Source organism: Trichomonas vaginalis, chromosome I, assembly GCF_026262505.1.
Source record: "Trichomonas vaginalis G3 chromosome I, whole genome shotgun sequence".
Classification (NCBI taxonomy): Eukaryota; Parabasalia; order Trichomonadida; family Trichomonadidae; genus Trichomonas; species Trichomonas vaginalis.
The window spans coordinates 8,769,832-8,792,421 of record NC_067203.1 but is presented as its reverse complement, the minus strand read 5'-3'; the positions used below and the strand labels follow the sequence as shown (position 1 = coordinate 8,792,421).

At 31.2% G+C, this 22,590-nt stretch overlaps 13 protein-coding genes across 13 annotated transcripts, besides 1 other annotated feature; 7 read left to right on the top strand and 6 right to left on the bottom strand.

Moving 5' to 3' along the window:
• Positions 1 to 1,324: part of a mobile genetic element that runs on past the window's edge.
• A 342-nt stretch (positions 1,325 to 1,666) lies between these two features.
• Positions 1,667 to 5,122, top strand: TVAGG3_0954110 (platelet formation protein family; the record flags this gene model as incomplete). The annotated part of the gene is made up of 1 exon (XM_001581640.1): positions 1,667 to 5,122. One exon carries the CDS (start codon positions 1,667 to 1,669, stop codon positions 5,120 to 5,122), a length of 3,456 nt encoding a protein of 1,151 aa, XP_001581690.1.
• An 87-nt stretch (positions 5,123 to 5,209) lies between these two features.
• Positions 5,210 to 8,869, top strand: TVAGG3_0954100 (beige/BEACH-related family; the record flags this gene model as incomplete). The annotated part of the gene is made up of 1 exon (XM_001581639.1): positions 5,210 to 8,869. The coding sequence occupies one exon, from the start codon at positions 5,210 to 5,212 to the stop codon at positions 8,867 to 8,869; it is 3,660 nt and encodes a 1,219-aa protein (XP_001581689.1).
• A 53-nt stretch (positions 8,870 to 8,922) lies between these two features.
• On the top strand, positions 8,923 to 9,348 carry TVAGG3_0954090 (uncharacterized protein; the record flags this gene model as incomplete). Its single annotated transcript, XM_001581638.1, has 1 exon — positions 8,952 to 9,224. The coding sequence occupies one exon, from the start codon at positions 8,952 to 8,954 to the stop codon at positions 9,222 to 9,224; it is 273 nt and encodes a 90-aa protein (XP_001581688.1).
• A 56-nt stretch (positions 9,349 to 9,404) lies between these two features.
• TVAGG3_0954080 (uncharacterized protein) lies at positions 9,405 to 9,751 on the bottom strand (the record flags this gene model as incomplete). The annotated part of the gene is made up of 1 exon (XM_001581637.1): positions 9,466 to 9,747. The coding sequence occupies one exon, from the start codon at positions 9,745 to 9,747 to the stop codon at positions 9,466 to 9,468; it is 282 nt and encodes a 93-aa protein (XP_001581687.1).
• Positions 9,752 to 10,564: 813 nt separating this feature from the next.
• TVAGG3_0954070 (Ankyrin repeat family) lies at positions 10,565 to 10,918 on the top strand (the record flags this gene model as incomplete). The annotated part of the gene is made up of 1 exon (XM_001581636.1): positions 10,565 to 10,918. The coding sequence occupies one exon, from the start codon at positions 10,565 to 10,567 to the stop codon at positions 10,916 to 10,918; it is 354 nt and encodes a 117-aa protein (XP_001581686.1).
• Positions 10,919 to 11,409: 491 nt separating this feature from the next.
• TVAGG3_0954060 (ribonuclease inhibitor domain-containing protein) lies at positions 11,410 to 13,455 on the top strand (the record flags this gene model as incomplete). The annotated part of the gene is made up of 1 exon (XM_001581635.1): positions 11,410 to 13,455. One exon carries the CDS (start codon positions 11,410 to 11,412, stop codon positions 13,453 to 13,455), a length of 2,046 nt encoding a protein of 681 aa, XP_001581685.1.
• Positions 13,456 to 13,589: 134 nt separating this feature from the next.
• On the top strand, positions 13,590 to 13,793 carry TVAGG3_0954050 (Ankyrin repeat family; the record flags this gene model as incomplete). The annotated part of the gene is made up of 1 exon (XM_001581634.1): positions 13,590 to 13,793. The coding sequence occupies one exon, from the start codon at positions 13,590 to 13,592 to the stop codon at positions 13,791 to 13,793; it is 204 nt and encodes a 67-aa protein (XP_001581684.1).
• Positions 13,794 to 14,239: 446 nt separating this feature from the next.
• Positions 14,240 to 14,839, bottom strand: TVAGG3_0954040 (myotrophin family; the record flags this gene model as incomplete). The annotated part of the gene is made up of 1 exon (XM_001581633.1): positions 14,240 to 14,839. One exon carries the CDS (start codon positions 14,837 to 14,839, stop codon positions 14,240 to 14,242), a length of 600 nt encoding a protein of 199 aa, XP_001581683.1.
• A 130-nt stretch (positions 14,840 to 14,969) lies between these two features.
• TVAGG3_0954030 (protein kinase protein) lies at positions 14,970 to 15,977 on the bottom strand (the record flags this gene model as incomplete). The annotated part of the gene is made up of 1 exon (XM_001581632.1): positions 14,970 to 15,977. One exon carries the CDS (start codon positions 15,975 to 15,977, stop codon positions 14,970 to 14,972), a length of 1,008 nt encoding a protein of 335 aa, XP_001581682.1.
• Positions 15,978 to 17,141: 1,164 nt separating this feature from the next.
• On the top strand, positions 17,142 to 17,954 carry TVAGG3_0954020 (uncharacterized protein; the record flags this gene model as incomplete). The annotated part of the gene is made up of 1 exon (XM_001581631.1): positions 17,151 to 17,924. One exon carries the CDS (start codon positions 17,151 to 17,153, stop codon positions 17,922 to 17,924), a length of 774 nt encoding a protein of 257 aa, XP_001581681.1.
• Positions 17,955 to 18,055: 101 nt separating this feature from the next.
• Positions 18,056 to 18,622, bottom strand: TVAGG3_0954010 (ribosomal large subunit assembly; the record flags this gene model as incomplete). The annotated part of the gene is made up of 1 exon (XM_001581630.2): positions 18,152 to 18,607. The coding sequence occupies one exon, from the start codon at positions 18,605 to 18,607 to the stop codon at positions 18,152 to 18,154; it is 456 nt and encodes a 151-aa protein (XP_001581680.1).
• Positions 18,623 to 19,092: 470 nt separating this feature from the next.
• Positions 19,093 to 20,420, bottom strand: TVAGG3_0954000 (uncharacterized protein; the record flags this gene model as incomplete). Its single annotated transcript, XM_001581629.1, has 1 exon — positions 19,107 to 20,420. One exon carries the CDS (start codon positions 20,418 to 20,420, stop codon positions 19,107 to 19,109), a length of 1,314 nt encoding a protein of 437 aa, XP_001581679.1.
• Positions 20,421 to 20,795: 375 nt separating this feature from the next.
• TVAGG3_0953990 (uncharacterized protein) lies at positions 20,796 to 21,301 on the bottom strand (the record flags this gene model as incomplete). Its single annotated transcript, XM_001581628.2, has 1 exon — positions 20,905 to 21,252. The coding sequence occupies one exon, from the start codon at positions 21,250 to 21,252 to the stop codon at positions 20,905 to 20,907; it is 348 nt and encodes a 115-aa protein (XP_001581678.1).
• Between the last annotated feature and the right edge of the window lie 1,289 nt (positions 21,302 to 22,590).

Here is a 22,590-nt window from a genome sequence, read left to right as displayed (position 1 = left end):
TTAATGTTAATTTTATAGAAGAACTTTTAATGCATAATAAAATAACCATTTCCTATAAATTTAGACTTAAAACGGTGACAATAAACAAGCTTTAGTCTAGAAATTAATTTTCTACTACTATAAATGCATCTTTATCTTTAATTAGAAAAAAATTTATCAATTTTATTATCCAGATGAAAAAAGAAGTGACATATGATATTTTATCTAATTTAAAATCTTTTATTGATTGTTTTTAAAAACTTTGCATTTTGTATGAGTATTTCATGTTTAAATCAGTATAAATACGCAAAATACTTATGAAATTCCAGCTGTTATTCAGTACTATTCATTTTTCAGCAATCATTAACTGTGGAAGAGTATGGCAAACGTTCGATAATGATCATGTATACTCAGATCATCAAGAATGAATTAAAGTCAATGCAGGGAAATGGATAATCCGATTAAAAACCCCAAAAAGGAAAAAGATATTATATGAACGTCTCACAAATGGTTAGTACTAAGCTCTTTCCTGATGATTGAATATTCTTTCATATTTTTGTATATTGTAAGGGATTTTCTCCCCAAATATATAATACCTTCCTTATAAACGATCTACTTTCTTTGAATACAAGTATAATTTTACATTTTAGGAAAAAAATTTATTTTTTCAAATTTATCTTATAACAATAGAGATTTATATATATGTGTGTCAATATAGGCTTTAGTGGTATAAAATTGGGTAGATTTTGTTTTATTTTGAGTAAAAAAATCAAAAAATACTACCTTATTTTGCGTGCAAAGGAATAGTCAGAGCTATTTAATAACATTTTACGAATGAACTATAGAATTACTATAACTTTTGAAGAAATTTCAAAGTTAATAGAAGATTGTATTTTAGAAATCAGCTAAAAGAATGATGTGCATGCATCAAGCGTTAAAGTATCCTAATCAGAATATAGTAGTATACAATGATTAGCAAAGCAGATTTGAATCGGCAAGAAGAGTTGCTTAAAAAATCAGTTGAGTCTTCTCTAGTTTCCACACTGCCTATTCCTGTTTAAGTGCGGTTATTCCTATTCCAGTTTTTGGTGCTTTACTATGATAACCAAATTGATTTGGTTATCATAGAAAAGAGACCATTATCATGCTTAGAATTAATTATGTTTAGGGTCGGTTTATTGGAATAAGGAAGTTTATAATACGTGAACACTTGTTTCCTCATCGAAAAGTCATAACGCATAAAGTCGATGTTTCCTTAGTACAAAAAGTGACATATGACGCTTAACTCTTTATTCCAGATAATGACCATATTTATGGGATTAAAAAGTTTAGGAAGCTTCTCCCCAGTTTTTGGAAAGAAGTAAATCAGATCAAACTAGCAGCGAATAAACTAGGTGCAGTTACCAAGTTCATGATTTAATTTTAATATAAAATATTCATCCAAGGAAGAATTAAATCTACATAGGTTTTTTCCACCTTGACCCTACCACGAATCATTTTGAACAATTAGATTGAAAACTCTTGCAACAATTAAGTTTAGTTGAGAAATCCAATTTTCCATTGAAAATTTGAATTTGTCAAAAAACTTCCTTTTGATGTCAAATTGGCAAATCAAATCTAATTTAATCCACAAATAAGATATAGTTGATTTCATGTCAAAATTCTGATTATTTCATACAAATTGAATATGGATACTATCAAGGACCTCCTAGAGAAATCCGGAGGTCCGGATTATATAATGGTTTGGATCAAATACTTCACTAAACCATTTACAATCAAAGAGGCCCATGCAAAATCCAAGTCTCCCTTCGATAATTTTATTTCTTCGTTCAATTATACGCCTACACCGCTCCAAAACATTGCTCAATTACTTAAAACGCCGCAAACTCCTACGGAGCTAATAAATACTTTCGCAAATCTTTTCAATTTAAACGAAATTCCAATTCTTCATCATCTATTTTTCCTTCACTCGTGGTTTGAGTCTCGTATTGAAGTTCAGCGTTCAAATTTTATCAACAATATTGAAGATTTTTTCGTTCGAAGCTTTATTTGCGTTTCATATCAATTTCGTAATTTATTGCCAGCAGTTTATCAAGGCAATACATGTACAGATCTACCAGAGAATTGCTGGGGACTAATTTCAGAAGCAGCATCTATCATATTTTCATTCAATTCTGTGGAAATTCAAGACGCTTATATTTTGATTAACTATTTCTTTACATCTTTTCAAAATCTTCAGATAATATTCAGGCTTTCTTCCACGAACTATATCCGAAATGCTATACAAAAACTCGGAATTATTTTAGTTCCATATCTAAATTTAGAACAAACAGAGTTTGCAAAGTCATTACTTGCATTTTTAAGCAATATATTCCATGAATGGACCGTTGTTTTCAAAAAGGATGCCGATTTAAATGATTATTCCCTTTTCACATCTGCATTTTTGAATACAGCCATCGAAGTGTTTTTTCTCTTCCAGGAAACGCAAGTTAGTGAAATAATAACTGATTTATCCTCTATAATTCAATACCTTTTGACTTCAAAAGACTTAAATGACTCAAATTTCCAGTTAATTACAACATGTTTTCGATTTCTGACCCATAGTACGTCATTTATCAATAAAAGTCCAATACTTATTGCTGTTGTTAATGATCTTTCCTTAGTTGCTATCACTTATTTCACAGATTTTCATGTAAAAATACTTCCTCAAGAAGATCCATCGGATATGAGTTTAACAACATGTTTGAACAACTTCGCAAAGAATTCTTTATCGAAAAAAGGTTGTTTAATTTTAAATCAGGCAATTTACCTTATTTTCGCTGAAATGAGGAAATATGTCACAAACTTAGAGGATAAATCATCAGTTTTGGTTGAACTGGCAACAAGAAATCTTCAAGTTACTGATGAAATTTCTTTACCAGAAAAATCTTTTTCATTATTAATTGCTTTATCGTATTTGAAGATTACTAACTTTGAATATGTTGCAAATCTACTCAAAAGTATACCTTTCCATATCTTTTTCCCTTATCCTTTGAAATATGAAGAAAGAATTCAAGAATATCAGTCTGCTTTCCTACATTTTATATTCCTGTTTGTCCAAAACAACCCGAAATACCAGGATTTAATGTTTGATTTCCTTCCAAAAATGTATCCACCGGAAAAATTTGATTTAATTGTTTATTTCATACCTTTATTCAGATCATTTGTTCAAGTACAGAACAAAAGATTCCTAGAAACACAAACTTTTATATTAATTTCTGAAGTTATTTCGCCAAACCGCGGAAGAGCCTACAATGTACAAGAATCAACTTTAGATCAGCTAATACAATTCTTAGTAGCATCGTGTTTGTTCGCAAATGACCATACATTGATAGAATCAATTTTGGATGTTCTTATTCCAACTTCTGCTTTGATTCATAAAAGATACTATCACTTTTTCAAGCCAGTATTGAAGCACGAGTTTGATTTAGTCCATAATGTTCAGTTTTTCAATGCAGTTTTGAATTATATTTCAATAATTTTAACTTGTATTGAAAATAACAGCCATATGTATGAAATAGTTTATTTTATATTCGAATCCTTCTTGAATGGCATCACAAAGTTCCCCGTTGATAAGAATATTTTGATCAAATCCAAAATTCTGACTTTATTCGCTCAAACAATTGTTACTTTCAAGTCAAACAAGTTGTTCTACATATTCATGCAGATAATTGACTATTTGGATAGTATTTATCCGCAATTTACTTTAAATAATTCGCCACAAGTTTTTGAGATACTTAAAAACGCTCATCCACTTGATTCTCTTGATAAAGAACTCATACATTTAATAGAAAAGTACGCTTACGATACAGATTTTCAAACATATAAAATTTATAAACCAAAAGCTGTAAATTTCTTATTAAAATTAGTCGAAGACACTGAATTCGAGGATGATGTTATGACATCTCTATGCGAACTCTGTTCAAACAATGCTTCCAGCGCATATAAATTATTTTCTAATAATTTATTGAGCGAATTGCTTGAAAGACTCTCTAATTCTATTTTCTTCAAGGCACTAACATTGTTTTCTATAATTGCATCACAATATTTCTCACCAATCGTGATGAGAGACATAATTAAATTATTACGAACTACAGAGAACGAAGGATTGAAAATTGCAGTTGCTAATTGTCTTCTAGATCTAGTAAGCAGGTCTCAGAAGTGTCCAGTTTCTTCTTTCTTCAATTTTACTGAAGATGATAAAATTGAATCGGTTCAATACAATTTACCATTGCCATTTTCAGTTGCATTTTGCTTTAGAGTCAATAAGAAAGGACTTGTGAGCTCAAGAACCATATTTTCCATTCAAAATGGAAAGAAAATTCTTAAATTTATGATAACAGAGAAAAATAACATATGCCTTGAGATAAACAACAAGAACAAGATAACACAATTCATAGGAGAACAAGTTTCAAAGCAAAAATGGCATACAATTGTTTTTATTTTGAAACAAACTTCATATGAATTTGTTTACGACCAATCAACATATGTTAAAGAAATTTCTTTGACCAAATTCGATGAAAATTCGGTAATTTCGTTTGATGATTCAAGAGAACATAAATTTCATGGAGATATCGGGCCAATATTCTTCATGAAGACAGAGAAACTCCAAACAGCTGTAGAACAAGCTCACGAATCATTTATCAGCAAAGATTTCCCAATTTCTTGTATTTTAGGTTATCTTCCAACGAATGTCAGTGAAGGAATGATGAGCGGTGTGCTGAAGAACGAGATATCGATATCAGCAGAAATTGTTCCTTTCGTGTCTTCTTTTGTCGACGTAATTAAATTTGATTCGATTTTCCCATTAACTTTGCCATTGATGCTCATTGATAACGGTAAACAAGGAAACCTTTATTTAAGGTCCCTTTTCGGACTTACTGTTTCAATGATCACGAAAGATGAAAAAATGGAAAAGTTTTTCAGAGATTCAGGCGGTTTCAGAGTATTTTCAAGTATTTTGAAGCATACACCTAACGCTTTGACCTTTGATATCGTTCATGACATTATGTTGATATATAAGAACGTATCAGCAGAATCAAAGCATGATTTGGTGAAGTATATGATCTTGAACTACGATGTATGGATGGGAAAAGACATTTAATTCCAAAAATCATTGTATGGAGATATTTTACCACAAATTCTTTCCCAAAACAGCGAATTACACTCTATTTCTGCCGAAGAACTACTCATGACAACAATTAGCTCATGCACTGATGACCAACAAATTTCTACTTTGAGTGAAGATAATTTTCAAAAAATACCAAAGTCTGAAAGCGAAAAATTATTCTTCATTCCGATGAGATGGAACTTCTTCGAGAAGTATTTCGAATTAAATCCAAGCGATACTTGTTTTTCTGCAATATTTCTGAACGCATTTTTCCATCCTGACGAAATTGTAAGGAAATATGCCAGAGAAACGTTTACTAAGACACTAAGACGCTGCAAAGTTAACATAATTCCTCCTTTGAACCCAATTAATTTACTTCTTGACGAATTATTGGAAAACAAAGCAGAAATAGTCGAAGATACCCTCATCGACATATCTCTTGTCATGGCCACAAAAAAAGATATAGCAAAAGTCGATTATTTTGAGTTATTATACTCATTAATTAATGAAAATAATTATATAACTTATATGAGTGTCTCATATATATTGTTTGCTTCTAATACAGAGATCTACAAGCATTTCTTCCTTCTTTGGCTGTCAACTCAAAAATATTTCAAAGAAAAGGACGAAATACAGTATCAGAACATGATATCTTACTTCACAGATAGATCTGTATTATGCGGAATCTCAAAACATTCACAAGTTTATAAAATTTTTGCGGAATTTTGGAACAAATACGATTTTACTCCGGAAAAAATTGCGAGTACCTTAGATATATTACTTGAAAGCCAACCATCATCAAATTTCACTCCTTTATTCACTATTTTAGGAAAAGAAAAATGCAGATTAATTCTTTGCAAATTAAACACAGAATATTATGAATTGGCATTCTTCTGTTCATTCCTAACCTATGATGAGTTCTCAGATCCACAAATTGCCTTGCTAACCATTGATATCTTGGTAAGAACTATAAATTCAAGGCCAGATTATTATATAATGTTTGGAACTACTAAGATACATCCTTTTATTGTGTTTTCAAACATTGCTGGCCAGATAATTTCAACAAAACCTTCCAAAAAAGATGATATGGACCAATTATACAAATCTTTAGCGACAATTGTCCCTATTGATGCACATATCAACTATTCCAAGATAGTTTACAACAAGTATCAACCAGATCTCTTCAAAATTAACTTTGATTATAATAATTTTCTGAAAGATCTGCTAGATATGCACAAAACAATGGTTGATAATGAAAGAAAGAGCTTCAACAAGATCCATGATGACTTCGATCAGGACATAAAGAATGATAAATTAAGGACTTCCAAATTATTCACTTCATTTATGAGAACTATCAGCACAGACGGAGGTCCATGGTCATCAGAACTCTGTAAATGCTGGAAATACATGGCGAAAGTTGATTCCACCGGTAGAATTCTCTTCTATTCACGAAATACTCATTTCACTGACCATAAAAACGCAAGAAACAAGAAAGGTGACAATGATGAAGAGATAGAACCAATCAAAAGCTTTGTATTATCCTTTAAAAAAGAAATTCGGAAATCAATTTCAGTTTTCCAAGCGACATCAAGGAAAATTACAGGGTTTTACAATGGATACTTGCATATTCTTGATGATTCCATCTGTTTCGATGGCGTTTATTCGGCAGATTCATTTGGAAATACGAGATTATTAGAAAAGAAGCGTCCGTTCTTCAAATTGATACAATACTCCGATATAACATTTATATTTAGAAGATATTTCCTGCACGAAGACTGCGGAATTGAAGTTTTTACCAAAAATTTCAAATCTTATCTTTTTTATTTTGTCAATTTTGACACAAGGAACAACTTTTTGGCAACTGTATCCACAAAAATACCCAAAGTAACGCTTCCCAAGGACCATCTCTTCTCACAACTCGTTTCAAAATTCGGAGGAATCCCGATACAAAATTGTGAAGCCGAAGAATTGCTCTGGAAATCGGGACTTGCGAAGCGTTGGTCATCAGGAAGATTATCTAACTACGAATACCTGTACTTATTGAACGTAATTGGCGGAAGATCGTTTAATAACGTCAGTCAGTACCCGATCTATCCATGGATTATAGCTGATTACAAGACAAATAAATTTGATATCAGTAATCCATCGTTTTTCAGAGATCTTTCGAAGATGATTGGAGCTTTGAATCAAGAAAGATACGATACTCTCAGAAACGACAGAGATTTGATAGACGATCCAACAGAAAAATCTTTGTTCAGGTCAAACATGAGTAATCCAAGCTCAGTTTGTGGATTCTTAGTTCGTGAAGAGCCATTTACGACGATGCACATTAAATTACAAGACGGATACTTTGATAAAGCCGACAGATTATTTTATTCCATTGAATCTGCATGGAATAGCTGTAATAATTCGGCTTCCGACTACAGAGAACTACTTCCCCAATTTTATTGCAATTCAAGGTTCTTAAAGAACGAAAACAAGTTCAGTTTCGGAACTAGATCTACAGGCGTAACAATAGATGACGTAGAACTTCCGAATTGGGCTTCTTCTCCCTATGATTTCGTTGATAAGAATCTAATTGCCCTTGAAAGTTCATATACTAGCCAGCACTTGAACGAATGGATCGATCTGGTTTTCGGAGTAAACCAAAGAATCCCTGAAAGTGAGTTCCATTGTTTTTCATATCACGATTGTATGATTGGATTGACAAATGAAGAAGATATCGAGCTCAGGAAGAACTATTGTGCAAATTTCGGATCAATGCCTACGAAAATATTCAGAGTTAAGTCTCCAAAAAAGAATATTCAAATTCCATTAAAAGTTTTTGACTACCAGAGCAATACAAACTCAAATGGAAACACAGCACCACCTCCAAAAATTCTGTGTCTGCTAAATGGCTGCTGTTTAACAGAAGATGGCGTTTTTACGAAATTATCTCGAAAAATGCACAAAGTTAAGTTCAATTACAGGTTCACAGATGACATGTTATACGCAGTATCCACAAATCCACTGACGTTATTCGTTTGCGGCAAGAATTCGCCTGTTGTCACTTCATTTCCATTTAATCATCCAAATAATCCAACCAGATTAATGCATTCGAGTTCAAACCTTATCTGCATGTCAGCAACATCAGATAGATTAGTTGTTTGCGGTTCTGATTGTTTTATTTATTTATGGAATTCAATGACGAGCGAATTAATTTCTACGATGCAGATCCATTCATATCCTATTGTAGATGTATCCGCTTCAACAGAACTCGCCGCTTTTGCTTCAATTGACAGATCTCATAACATTTTCGTTGTTTCTTTGACAGATAAGCATGTTATATCACCATTTAATGCAAAAGTCTCTGAAGATGTTAAGAACCATAAGATTTGTCTCACACAGAATGGAAGAATCATAATTTCTAACAGAAGTGACTCAAAAGAGAACAGTATCTTAATTTTCGATATTTGTGGATCATTAATAAACAAATTGGCTTATGGCTGTGAGGTTGTTGCCATAAGATCTGCAATGCTTTCAAGCGGAAACGTATTTTGCATCGCATCTCTTGGATCAAGGAGAATAGAATGCATTAGTGATAAAACTAATGGTATTGAACGTATGCCAAATGAGGATTCAAAAAAGGTTAATGAAAGTTTCAATCCAAATTTCGTTTCAATTCGATCTAAGGAAAAAACAATTTGGTATGGTACAAATTCCGGATTATTATCTAGAATTGTTTTATGTAATGATGTTTGAATTATTAAAATATTAAAATTTTTTTTGTCAAATTTTTTTTGAGTGGATTTTTTTTTCTTGAAGGAATTTTTATTTTTAAAATATGAGTGATCCAATGAAAGAGCAAATAGCTATCCTTGAAGCTTTGAAGAATAAGAAAAGAGAACAGCTAGATGAACTACAAAAAGAAAATGATCGTCTTGAAACGACTTTGAAATGTCTTCAAGAAAAAAAAGATAAAGTTTATAAAGATGAGTTAAATAAATATAATTCATTGCTAGTACAGATAAATGAGTGCAATTCTGCAAAGCGTGAATATCCAGTAGAAGTTTTATACGAATTACAAAAATTAACATACAGCCAAGATCAAAAATAAGATCGGTAAGCTTTGCGAAATGTACTATATATTGTAATTATTGTTATTTAGTTTTGTATTTCTAAATAAATGTTTTTCTTTTTATTTCTTTCTTTCATTGCTTTGATATCTAATAATGTATTCTTCATGCTATTAATGCACTATGATCTTTTGTGTTTCTTATAAAATATTAGAATATAATTGTAAAATGATAAGTATTTATTTATATAAAAACAATCAAACTTTTAATAAACAGTAAATTTCAATCTTGTGCGTAATCAGTTGCTATCTGAGCTCTGAATCTGGATTCCTGATCAATTAATCCATTTCGCATTACTTTGTAATTATCAATTTCTGAAATACGAGATTGGTAGAATTGCATGATTTGCTCTTTATTTTCAATATACTGTGGACTTGTTTCATTTAATATTGCACGATATTCATTATATGCCCTCATAAATGCTTGTACATTTTGTGGGACTTCCTGAGTGGCTTCTGGATTTGGAGGAGCAACTAGAACTGTTTCAGATGGAATTGTTGCCATTTTTGAGATAAAAAAGTGACTCTTTACATTTTTATATCAATTTCTGAAATCTTTGTTATATGATAACTTCTATTAATTTGGAAGATTATAGTCGTTCCTATCTACAAAATACTGATCTATCCTTCTAATCTATATGTGATTTCAACAGAAAAGAGATAGATTAATTGGAATATTTTTGTTGTTATGTGCTTGTACCGTGTTGTACAGTAGTTAATTTATTTATGCATAAATGCACTTTATCCTTACAGATTTTTAAGATAGGTCTATTAGATATAAATTTCAAGATATTTTTTTAATATCGTTCTTGGATATGAACGCATATCCAAGGCTTGTATATGCAAATCATGATCTTTAATTTAAAACAATATAAGTTTTTTATGAATTGACAATATATTACCTTTGAAGATCTCAATTTTTTTAAATATCTCATTGACTTAGATCAATTAATTCTTACTGAGTCATTTCATACATAAAAGCATCATCAATTATTTCTAACTTCTTATTTTAAACAGACATAATGATTTCGAAAAATTTAAATCAGAAAATCCAATTTACAGAGCAGTTACGGATGATTACTAAAAAAGATATCATGTATATCATAGAAAGAAATGAATTTTAAAAAGATCAAAAACATAGTTGCTGCTTATATTCATTTGTTTTCAATTGATATTCATTACTTGAATTGTGTTGTTACCATCGATCAATTAATTGTTTCAAACAATTAAGAACAACTAACTTAACTTTGTCTATATCATTATAAGTGGCAAATCCATAAATCATGATTGAATGCATGAAATAGGCAATTGTTTCTTTCTTGATGAATGAATACAGAATAGAGTTCAATTTAGAATATCATGCAAGTATTAATAATCTTGATTCATTTTTCGTTCATTATGATCACAATACCATCCATTTTCATGAAAAAGAAGAAAATGGAAGAACATCTCTTCATTTTGCAGCTGATCTCAATATAGTAATGGCTGAAGATCTTCTTGCACATGGTGCAAAAATTAATTCAAAAGATATAAAAGGAATGAAAGCTCTTCATTGTGCAGTTTCTCATAATCAACCGTTGAACTTCTTTTATTGCAAGGTGCAGAAATCAATGAAAAAGATCAATGGGAAAACACAGATCTTCTTTATGCCGAACTTCTTTTTTCACTTAAGATAGATAATTTGTTCTTAGGTTAATCAAATATTTTGAAAAATTAAGTAAAGCAATTGAAATGATCTCTTTAATCATCTCTGAAATATAAGAAGTTTATCTCAATTGAATTCACATAGATTTACATTTTATTTTTTGAGTACCTTCAATACTTAGATTTTGGGATCAGTTATGTATACATTTGGGATATCAAAACATTAAGATCTTTTTAAATGTGTCGGAGAATAAATTGTCAGATGTATTTCAAATTTTCATTTTTTTCCCCTACATTTATTCATATATTGATATTTTTTTTGATAAGTTGATTTGAATAATATTGGAAATATTGAAAACTCATTCAATGATTTATATTTAATGAATGTTACCGTATTACATATGCACAACGAATACATTTGTTATTATCATTTAAATTTATTCAATGGTTACTGAAATATTCAGAATGAGTAGGAAAAATATTTTTGAGATGTATACAAAAATTTTTTCAGACCAAATTATCGATGCTTTTCAGCCTGATTAGCCTTGCATTGAGCTCTTGTTCTGATTCCAAAACTTTCATATTCATATCACCATATAAAGGAGTTACATATGCAAACTGCACATGTATGTTAACTGCAAATACTAGAAATAGTTTGCCAAGTGATTGGACCGTGCCAAGTACTGTTAATTATAATGGTGATGCATATACTGTAATTGCTATTAAAGATTTTTCATCTTACCAATTTACATCAATAACATTCCCCGATTCGATTCAAAGAATAGATTCAAAAGCATTCCTGGCAAACACAATAAAAAGGGTTACATTTGGAACAGGATTACAATATTTGGGAAGTGGTGCATTCAAAAACGCGTATCTTGGAACCGTCATTCTTCCGAACACATTTAAACTTCTGTATTTATCTGCATTTGCAAGAGCAACAGAAATAATAATTCCATATGGAATACAAGCTTTTGGAGATGAACCATTTAACAACTCTAATACATTAATCAATATTAAAGGCAATTATCCCTCAGATTCAATTCAAATCCTCAATGCAGATAAGATTTATTACTATGGAACTGATGATTGCTTAACAATAACTGGTACAGTAAGGAAAATATATGTAACAGCTAATTATAAAACATCAACATTAGGTGGTAAACCAGCAACTGTTTGCTTACAAGGAGATTTCAGGTTCGAAGCAAAAACAGCTAGTCCATTAACATATGCTGCTGCAGAGTATTTCGGAGCTGATAGAACTCCATCAGTCCCAGCAACATTCAATGAAGGCAAAGTCACACAAATAGGCCAGAATTTATTCAAAGATAACACAATTATATCTTCATTTGTAATCGGAAAAATTATTTTGAAAATAGGCGATTATGCATTTTCAGGGTGTACCAATCTGAGAAGGATTACATTTGAAGAGAGTTGCAAATTAATTGAAATAGCAAGCTATGCTTTTTCAGGTTGTGCATCATCTAGCTTTACTTCAATTGTTCTTCCAAAAACTGTGAATAAAATTGGGGCAAATGCATTTTTGGGATGCATTAAATTAACTACTGTAACTTTACCAAGTTTAATAACATCAATTGATCCTTCATGCTTTTCAAATTGCCCATTAGAAACAGTCAATATTATTGACTCTGGAGATGGATATATTTCAACTTATGAAGGATGCTCAACATTAACAGGAAAGGTTATTATTGGAGACGGAATTACCGAAATCGATAGTTTTGGATTTAAAGGAACAAGAATCAAAAATGTTCAATTCAATTCGGTTACAACCATCAAAGAAGGTGCATTTGAACAATCTTCACTGCAATGCATTTTAATTTTACCTGCAACAGTTACAACAGTTGAAGTGGATGCATTTTCTAAATGCGCTGATCTATCCAGAGTTTATTATTGCGGAACATCCAAATTTGATCAAAAAGCATTTAATGAAAACTCATTCACAAAGATTTATGTATTATCAACTTATCCAGAGTCAAATATATTCGGCTTAACCTCAAATAAAGTACTAAATGAGCAATGTCAGGATCCTGAATCAGCAGATCAATGCCCAAGTCATGAAAAGCCAATAATTATTGAGCCTGATGATGAAACAAAGTCTGGTGGTGGCTCTACATCAGGAGGTTCCACTTCTGGAGGATCTACATCAGGAGGTTCTACTTCTGGTGGCTCTACATCAGGAGGTTCTACTTCTGGAGGATCTTCATCAGGAGGTTCCACTTCTGGTGGCTCTACATCAGGAGGTTCTACTTCTGGAGGATCTTCATCAGGAGGTTCCACTTCTGGTGGCTCTACATCAGGAGGTTCCACTTCTGGTGGCTCTACATCAGGAGGTTCCTCTTCTGGTGATGAAGTATCAAAAGATAATAAAGATGGATCTCTTGTTAAAGATGCCGCCGAAAGTCTCAATAAACTACCAGTCTGGGCTATAGTCCTAATATGCCTTGGAGTTGTTGGAGTAATTGTTGCAGTAATTATTATGGCGTTACGTTCTCAAATTACACAATTCTGTGGGGAGTGTAATATAATTAAAGGCCAAGCTGAAGTTTAATTCATATTCAATTTTTTTCATTTTAAATTTTCCAAATAAAACTATTTTTAATGAGCAGCAAACACACATGCATATAATTTTTTTACAATTTTGCATTTTGCATTTACGCATTCAGAATTCCCTTAAACTTTCATATGATCACATTATTCCAACTCCAGATAATAAATGTCAATGCAAAAGAAGATGATGGATTAACTCCCCTTCATTATGCAATTAAGTTTTGTGGCCTTGATGTTGTTCGACTTCTTATTTCACTTGGTGCACAGATAAATGCAATAGATCAATGGGGATATATTCCTCTCACATGGGCAGTTTTTAATGGCAAAAAAGATAGTTGAATTTCTAATTTCAATTGATGAACATTGAGGATTAATGATCAACGATAATTATCCTCAAAATACACAAGTTGATAATAGTTTGTTTCCGTTTTATTTAATAAAAAATCTTTCAATTGAATTTATTTATGAAATCAGTATTTATAGAAATATAAAGCTATTTTTAGGATATAAATAGAATTTAATTCAAATGATGATGTGAATTATGAAATATCATATGAAGCAATGATGTTTGCTATTTCATAATAATTGTTTTCGATTGAAATGCAAAGTGCTGTTTTTTCATATCTATCTTTGATGTTAAGATCTGCATTGTGTGAAAGAAGAAGTTTTACTAATTCTTTGTAATTATTTTGTGCTGCAATATGGAGCGCTGTTCTCCCATATTCATCTATGGCATCAACATTAGCACCATGTGAAACAAGAATACTTACTTCTTCGATTTCATTTTACTCAGATGCACAATAAAGTGCTGTTCTACCTTCAATATCTATCGCGTTGATATCAGCGCCATGATTAATGAGTAATTCTAAAACTTCTTTATAATCGCAAGGTTCATGATATTTCAGATTTTCATGACTAATTATTGATGCAAGATGGATTGCAGAACGTCCATCCTTTTCAATTCGGCAATTGATGTTGATTCCATGAGAGATTAGAAACTCTATCATTTCTTTATCATGAAACCATGATGCAAAGTGAAGAGCTGTTAATCCATTCTCGATACTTGTATTCACATCAACACCATAAAGAATTAGAGTTTTCATGATATTCACATTATAATTTCGCAATGCATATTGGAATGGAGTAATATTGAAATTATCCTTTGCATTTAAATCAGCATCATTTAAAACAAGAAATTCGACGATTTCAGCATAATTATTTGCTGATGCCAAATGAAGAGCAGTTCTTCCTTCATCATCTATGGTATTGATATCAACACCATGATGAATGAGCATTGTTAATATTTCTTTATTATTGTTTTTGACTGAATAGTGAATAATCGATAATCCATTATATCTTAAATTGCAATTAGCGCCATGCGACATAAGAAGTTTAGCAATCTCTGTATAATTATTTGTTACTGCATAGAAAATAGGACTTTTTTCGACTGATTTAGTTAAATTGACATCTGCTCCATGAATGACAAGAAGCTCTGCGATTTCTTTATAATTTTTTTCAGATGCAATAGAGAGAGCGGTTTGTCCATAATAATTCATTGCATTTATATCTTTGATATGATTTAATAAAATTGTAACAATATTTTTTTCTATATTTTTCAACAGCTCGATGAAGACAACTTTCCCCATATTTATTTTTTACATTGCAATCAGCTCCATACATAATAAGAAGTTTTATTATACGATTTTTACAACCATAAATAGCCTTACTGAGAGGAGATTTTCTATAAGGGCGTTTATCTTTTGTATGAATATAATTTGAGAGGAGAAATTCAACCATTTTTATATCGTTATTGGTTACATCATCCAAAATCGGAGAATGTCCATATTTATCCTCTAAATTTATATTTGCACCATGTGAAATTAAAAATTTAATGCTGTCCATATTTTTGTTCTTATATGCAATATTGAGTGCTGAATTTTTATCATCATCTACGGTATTTACATCTAATCCATGATCAATTAAAAATTTCATCATTTCTTTGTTAGTAAATTCCGCCGAGTAATGAAGAAAAGATTTTCCATTAAAATATCTGGAATTTATATTTGCACCATGCTCAATTAGAAAATTCATAATGTCATAATTATTATTTTCAACTGCAAGTTGAAGGTGGCAATAATCACGATAATTATCAATCTTATTTTTAACTTTTGCACCTTTAAAAATAAGAAGTTTGGTAACATCATTGTATTTGTTTGTTAATGAATAATATAGGGCATCTTTATCATGTGAATCTTTTGCATTAATGTTGGCACCATGAGCAATAAGGATGTCATAAAGAAATGTAAAATTAATTGCAACAGCAGGAAAACAATTTTTGAAATTTCTTGTTTGATCAAGATATATTAAAAGTCCTTGAAGGAAATTGTATTCACAACAGCATTCGAAATCTATATTAATATTGTATGTTTTCATTAGAAAAATAACGAAATCAATGTTATGAGAAATAATTGCATATCTCATGCACAATTCATTCGGGATTTGCTCTTTTAAACATTCCTTCATGATGTCAGGATTTCCTCCTAAAAAAGAAAATTGAAGACATGTATTCGTTATTTCTGCTTTGAATTCTGTTCTTGAAAATTTAAAACAATTTACAGATCCACAGTAACAACATTATTCAAGAATTGAAAATGAATAATATGGAAATGAATTTGGGCCGTAATCGTTTATTGCAAAAATTCGAATTTGTAAATTATGATTGAAATTAAATCCGAGGATGTTTTATTGTCGTCTGGAAAAAGTGACAAAATTATTATTGTCGTCTAAAAAGGTGACAAATTATTATTGTCGTCTGGAAAAGTGACAAAATTATCATTGTCGTCTAAAAAATAGATTTTTCAAGCATGTTTCGGTACCTAAATAAAGGAAGAACATCAATTCCATCTATGTATATAGTATGCAAACACGCATGATATATGGAGTAGCTCTTTATCTGGCTAAAAATCCTATTATTTGAAAATTCGCATTGTCGTCTAAAACCGCCAGACGACAATAATAATACCCCATTAAATCCTTTGCGATTTGTATGCAAGATGAATGATTTTATATCATCATTCATAATAGCTTCATGTATAGTGTTATTTTTATAAAATATACGATCAGGTTAAGCCTTATGCATGAATAATTTGCTGTTACTAGGAATTGATAATAAATTTACACTTTTCCGATGTTTTGTCAGGGGCGTGAAGCGACCCAAAAAATGTCGGAAAAGTGTAATTCTCAGGTATATGATTATTTTTGCTTTTAATGTCGAACAGCATTTGAATCAAAAATAATCGTATGTCTGAGAATTTTCATTTAAATACTCTTTATTGATCCTCTTTACTAAAGTAATATATGAAGAATAATACTTAATATTGTGCATAAATGCATTTTCAATTAGTATAATCACTTGGATTGGAACTAATAATTTTGGTTCAATAATCTTGTTTATGATGTCATTGTATAAGCTATTAATAGCATTTTCATCGAATGTATTAAGTCTGAACAATGAAACAAATATGTTATTGTAATCAGAATACAAACTCATAAGTTTGCTTTTTTACAAAACCGTCAAAGATGTTAACATTTTCTATTTTGCATATAAAATTTAAAATTTATGAAAATACCACAAGATTTAGATGGAGTGCAAAAGCGATTATTTAAAATTTATTATTTTTTAATTCAAAAAAATTCATGATTCCATATCGGGTACTTGTTTTGACAGAAGATGGGACTGAATTATTTGATTATAACTATGGAGAGATTGAGAATGGTTGCTTGGTGCCAATACTTCAAACAATAGAACAAATAGACGCGTCTTCAAAAAAAGAACCTAAAACCATTATGTGTATGGACATGGGAGACTATAATATTAGCATTTCAACATGTAAATCCTTATATTTTGCATCAGTTATCAATGAATCAGAAAATCGAGATCATAAATCTCTAAACACTCTGTTTTCTATCTTTATTGGACACGGGTATAGCAGATATGTTGCATCTCATCGTAAGTCTCGTGATCCAAGGCAATTTTTCGATTTTGAAGATTCTACATTTCTTAAATTTGAGAAAGAACTCCAAATGTTTTTAAATCCTGATATCACAAATTACGTTGCATTCTTTATTAATGGAAATCTGGAGTATGATTACGGAAAGTTTCCAGATAATTTTAAAAATTTTGATGACCAAGTCGAAGTTCAAGCTATAATGGGTGATTTATCTGAAATATGTCGTACAGAAGAGTTTGCAGCCTACCAAAATCGTTCAGAAGTTGTAGTTTTACCGTTTTTCAAGCATTTACAAATCGGATTTCTGAATAATAAGCCTTTAGATGAGAATGATATATTTGTTACTGAAAAGCAAACGCAAATTATTATAGCCAAATATACAATTCCATCTATTTTCATTAAGAAGGATCCAAATGAGGATGAGGAAGAAGAAGAAAATGCCGAAGAAGCTGATAATTAAAACGCGGCTCAGTAATTATGCGTCTGATATATTATTTGTGTTGTATATATAAAAAAAAATTATGAAAATTTATATTATTTTTCACAAATCTTTTGTTAATCATATTTAGTGATAATATAAAGGGGTAGTAGTACATGATACGTGCAAAATCTCTCAATTTCAAAAGAATTTTTCAATATTTTTTCTTTGTATTTTAAAATCATGTATATCGAATGTAGTAGAAATGTTTAGAATTTCATAAGATGGACACGATCGCCCTTCTTGATTGTGAATGGAGCCTTAAGGTATTCGACCATTTCTGGGACCTTGGCAGCAGCGGCTTCAACTTGAGCCTCTGTAGCGTTAGCAGCGACTTCGATTGATGTAGATGTAGCGATTAAGTAGTCCTGAGAGATTTCGTTAACTGGGACAACTGGACCAGCAACCTTAAGGATTCCAGCACCCTGGTCAGCAACGACAACAGCGCGCTTGCCCTGGTTCTCACCACCAACAATGATGACGACTGTACCAACCTTGAGGGATGGGCGTGTTTCTACTGGCTTAGCATTGCATGCTGGCTTTGTAAGTGGATCGACTTCAGCAGCAACAGCTGGGCGTGTGAAGGAAACACGTGGGATTCCTCTCCATGATGGTTTCTTAACATTCTTCTTTTCGACTGGGGCAATGAAGAGAAGCTCAGACATCGTCGTGAAAGGCCAGCTCTCTCGATTTTCAGAGAAAAACGATTATTTGGAAGGCCGATAAGTTCTGCTAAATTTTTCTAGATAATCATAGTTCCATTATCAGTATCTAAATATAAGCTTAATTACCTTTAATATCGACTATTCTCTCCAAAATTTTTGGAAGCAAATTTTGAAAAAGCCAGATAGAATAAGCTAATTGATATTCTTTAATTACATGCTAAATGTGTCTTCTTTTTCTGATATCCAATATAGCGAACTACTATATCAAAATCAGCAAATCATTCAAATTTAGAGTTTGATTTGAATCAACTTACTAATTTAATAACTCTCAGTTGTTTAAAATATTGAGCACTTCGGACTGTCATATATCATATTAAAATAAAATAAAGATAAGAATTTTTCTGATAAATGAGTTCCCAGAAAAATCAATTTAGTACATAAAAACAATTTATTTCCAAAAAAACAAAACTAACAAATAAAAAATAACAAAAAATAATCATTATCTCTTCAGCCTTCTCTTCGATTTAACTTGAAGAGGTGGTAAAGGTAATGGATTTGAAGCTGGAATAGATGGAGCTTTGTGATTATTTGTAACAATCGGGATTGGTTTTGAATCCGCAAGAACTTTCTTTTTAACAGCAAAAGCTTCTTGATTTGAAGCTTCCTGTTCTTGTATTTGAGCCAATTTCAGCCTTTTTTCAGCAACTTCAAGTGCAATTGCGTTTTCTTTTCTAAGAGCTTCCAATTGGAACTGGTGAAGTGTTTGGAGTTCATGGCGTTGCTTTTCATGCTCATCTTGGACTCTTTGCAAATCAGATTCGTATGAACTTTGCAATTCTGAAAACTTCTGTTGGGATTCCTTCTTTTCAGCTTCTCTATTCATCTTTTTAATCTCTTCTGCCGCTTCAAGTTCGCCTGCAAGTACCATATATTTCTCAATTGCGCGTTGCTGAAGCAAAACCTTACTTTGCTTAGTAAATTTACGCTGAAGTGATGGATCAAGCCATTTGGAGTCGATTTCTTCCATCTCGTCCATTTGCTTTTGTTGTAATTCTTCGGCTTCGCGTTTAAATCTTTCATGATACTCCTGCTCCTTAATTTTACACTGCTGCTTTGTATAATCCAGGGCTTCTTGAGCCTGCTTTGTTCTATCTTTTGCCTGCTGAAGATTTTCAAGGTAAAGATCTTCAAGATCTTTGCTTGCAAATTGCTTCTTTAGGTGAGCAGTAATATCATCAATTTTCTTTGATTGGAGGTATTGGTTGTTTTGCATAGCGATTTTCCTTCGAGTTGAAAATTCAAGTAATAAGTCCTGCAAATATTTGGTAATATCTACGTCAACCTTCTTTCCAGCAAGGAGTTTATCGCAGATTGCAGTGACTTCGTTTGGAGACATATGATATTGAGGTGATGAAATTCTTTTTAGTGGCTTTTTATTAGTTCTTGAGATAGTTCTAGGTGAAGGATTTAGAGCTTTCAAAAATTGGGCCTTTGGCGTTGGCTCTGTACTTTTTCGTACTTGATCATCTTTTACAACTAAAATATGAAGACCTTCTGTTGTTGTTGGAAACGTAGACTCGGCTTGAGTAGTTACATTTTGCTTTTCAACATCATCATTGTTGCTTTCTTCTGTTTCTTGCACTTGTGGTTCGTTATTTACTGATTCATTATCTTGTAATTGTGGAACCTCTTCTTCTTGTGGCTGCTCATTATTCTCATTTAATGTATTATCGACAATTTGGTGTATTGTATCAGCCACAGGTTCCATTATTTGTATTCCTTCTTTCTCATGGCTTGATTCTTTAACATTCATTAGAAATTTTTTTTGTACGTTATTTCTTGAATTCTTGATTTTATGTGGGAGCATAGGATTCTTATATATTCATAATGCATACATTACAGACATCAAATTGTGCCTATCAAATTTCCATAATTTTACAGATTTAGATGATTTCGAACTCTAAATTCAATTTGATTACCTGGGAATAATCATTTCTATTTTAAAACGAATTTTAATTGTGGTATTAACTGGATTCTTTTTAAAAAAATCGGATATTAATTCGATGGGAATTTTATTAACTTTGTTTTGCATATTAAACACTCAAATGTTACAAAAATATACCAGCACACACAATTCAACTTCTACGTTTCAGTAAATAATATGTTATTTCTATTCAAATATCAAAAATAAGTAAGGAATTTAAAAAATAGACAGTGTAGTAATCATTAGAACATTTATCATTTTAGACATAACGAATTTGATATAAGCATACAAAAATGCAAAAGAAGCTCATTTATTATTCGGCAGGTTGATTATTTGCCTGGCCAGCTTCTTCTTGATTTTCTGTAGCTTCTGTTTCATCTGCCTTTGGCTGTGTTGCATCATCATCGCCTAAGTTATCATCAAAGCCTTCATCACCCTGGAGAAGTAAATAGCAATGGGAATCTTCTTTCATTTGGGAAGCAATAGTTGCATTTGGATCGAGTGGCTTGTCAAGATATTTGAACTGTCTGTAAGAGAGATGATCAAAACCACTTCTATCAAAGCGAAGAAGTGCAACATTTGCAAGCCATTCGACATTCTGCTTGCCTTCACCAACACTAACTGTGTATGTCTTATCTCTGATGTGAACGTAAATCTTCATTAATTTAACGTTTATTAAAAAGTGTCGGGCAAAAAAAAAGATCTTCACACCCATAAAATTCATCAAAGTTAATTCAATATCACTTTACAGAATATCGTCATAAATGCAAAGCATCTAGTCTCAACGTTTGAAAGCAATAATATTATTACATTTAAAAATGCGGACAGTATTCCCGATTGCGATTATTTTTAATTCAAAAGACGTCATATCACAGTATTTCATAAGTTTATTGAATAATACTGTTATATAAAAACGATATATCCCCGTTCACATTAATAAGAATAAAATGAAATTCATTTTAAGATCTGCCATGTAATCAGAGTGAAATTCGTTTCAAAGTAGAAATCTAAAAAATTAAAATGTTATTGTTCAAAAACAATTTCAGAAATATATTTGAATGATTCATGTGGTATCTTATCATGATGCTGTACTTTCGATGCAATTGAAAAAAATAATGAACTTTCATGAGATGTGAAATTATTAAATTGAAATTATTCATGACTCAGGATTTTTTCCCCATCAATTGCTTTGTATTAGGGAACTTAAAGAGTCTTTCCTGTATACATTAATAATTTTATTGGTAAATTTATAATTGAGAGTATAATGATCACATTTTTCCTAAATGTTAGTCACCGTTACGGTTTTTTCTTTGGGTGGCGAGCTTGCGAGCCCCCCAAAAAAGAAAAAACCGTAACGGTGAGCTCACATTTCGGCATAGTTTAAGTCTAGGTTTTGCATTTTAAAATGTTTGTTACCTTATCTTCTTTCAAAAAGTGGCAAAAATTTGTTTGAAATTTGAAAAAGATATTTTTATTTGCATAAATGACATTCAACTAAGCTGTAGCATGATTCTTTTGCATGCTCTAGTTTTTTTCTCAGTTCAATCTCCTTCCATACTCTTGCTTTTACCAGTAAGATCGCACCAAAATTCTCAAAATTTAAGATCTCCAAATTTTATGTCCAACTCCAATTATCAAACGCCCTCATTAACGCCACTCATAGCCATCTTTCATGCATGAGAAATCGTTATGAGAAGATTTTTACGGCTAATTATCTGATTCAATTCAGATCAATACTCAAAGCCCCATTATTTATTTATAAATCCTTGTTTGTCGCCTATGCGAATAAAAATTCTTTTTATATTTTAAACAATTTTTTTTCACTTTGGAAGGAGAAAGGTGAATAACATTTTAAAAATGCAAAAACCGACTAAACTATTTCTAAATCCATGCATTCGCTGCTACCTATAATAATTCTGTTTCAGATTATGATTTTCGGTTCGTATTTAATTTTAACATACAGAATCTGAATGACGATGATTTATAAATGATTTTTCAT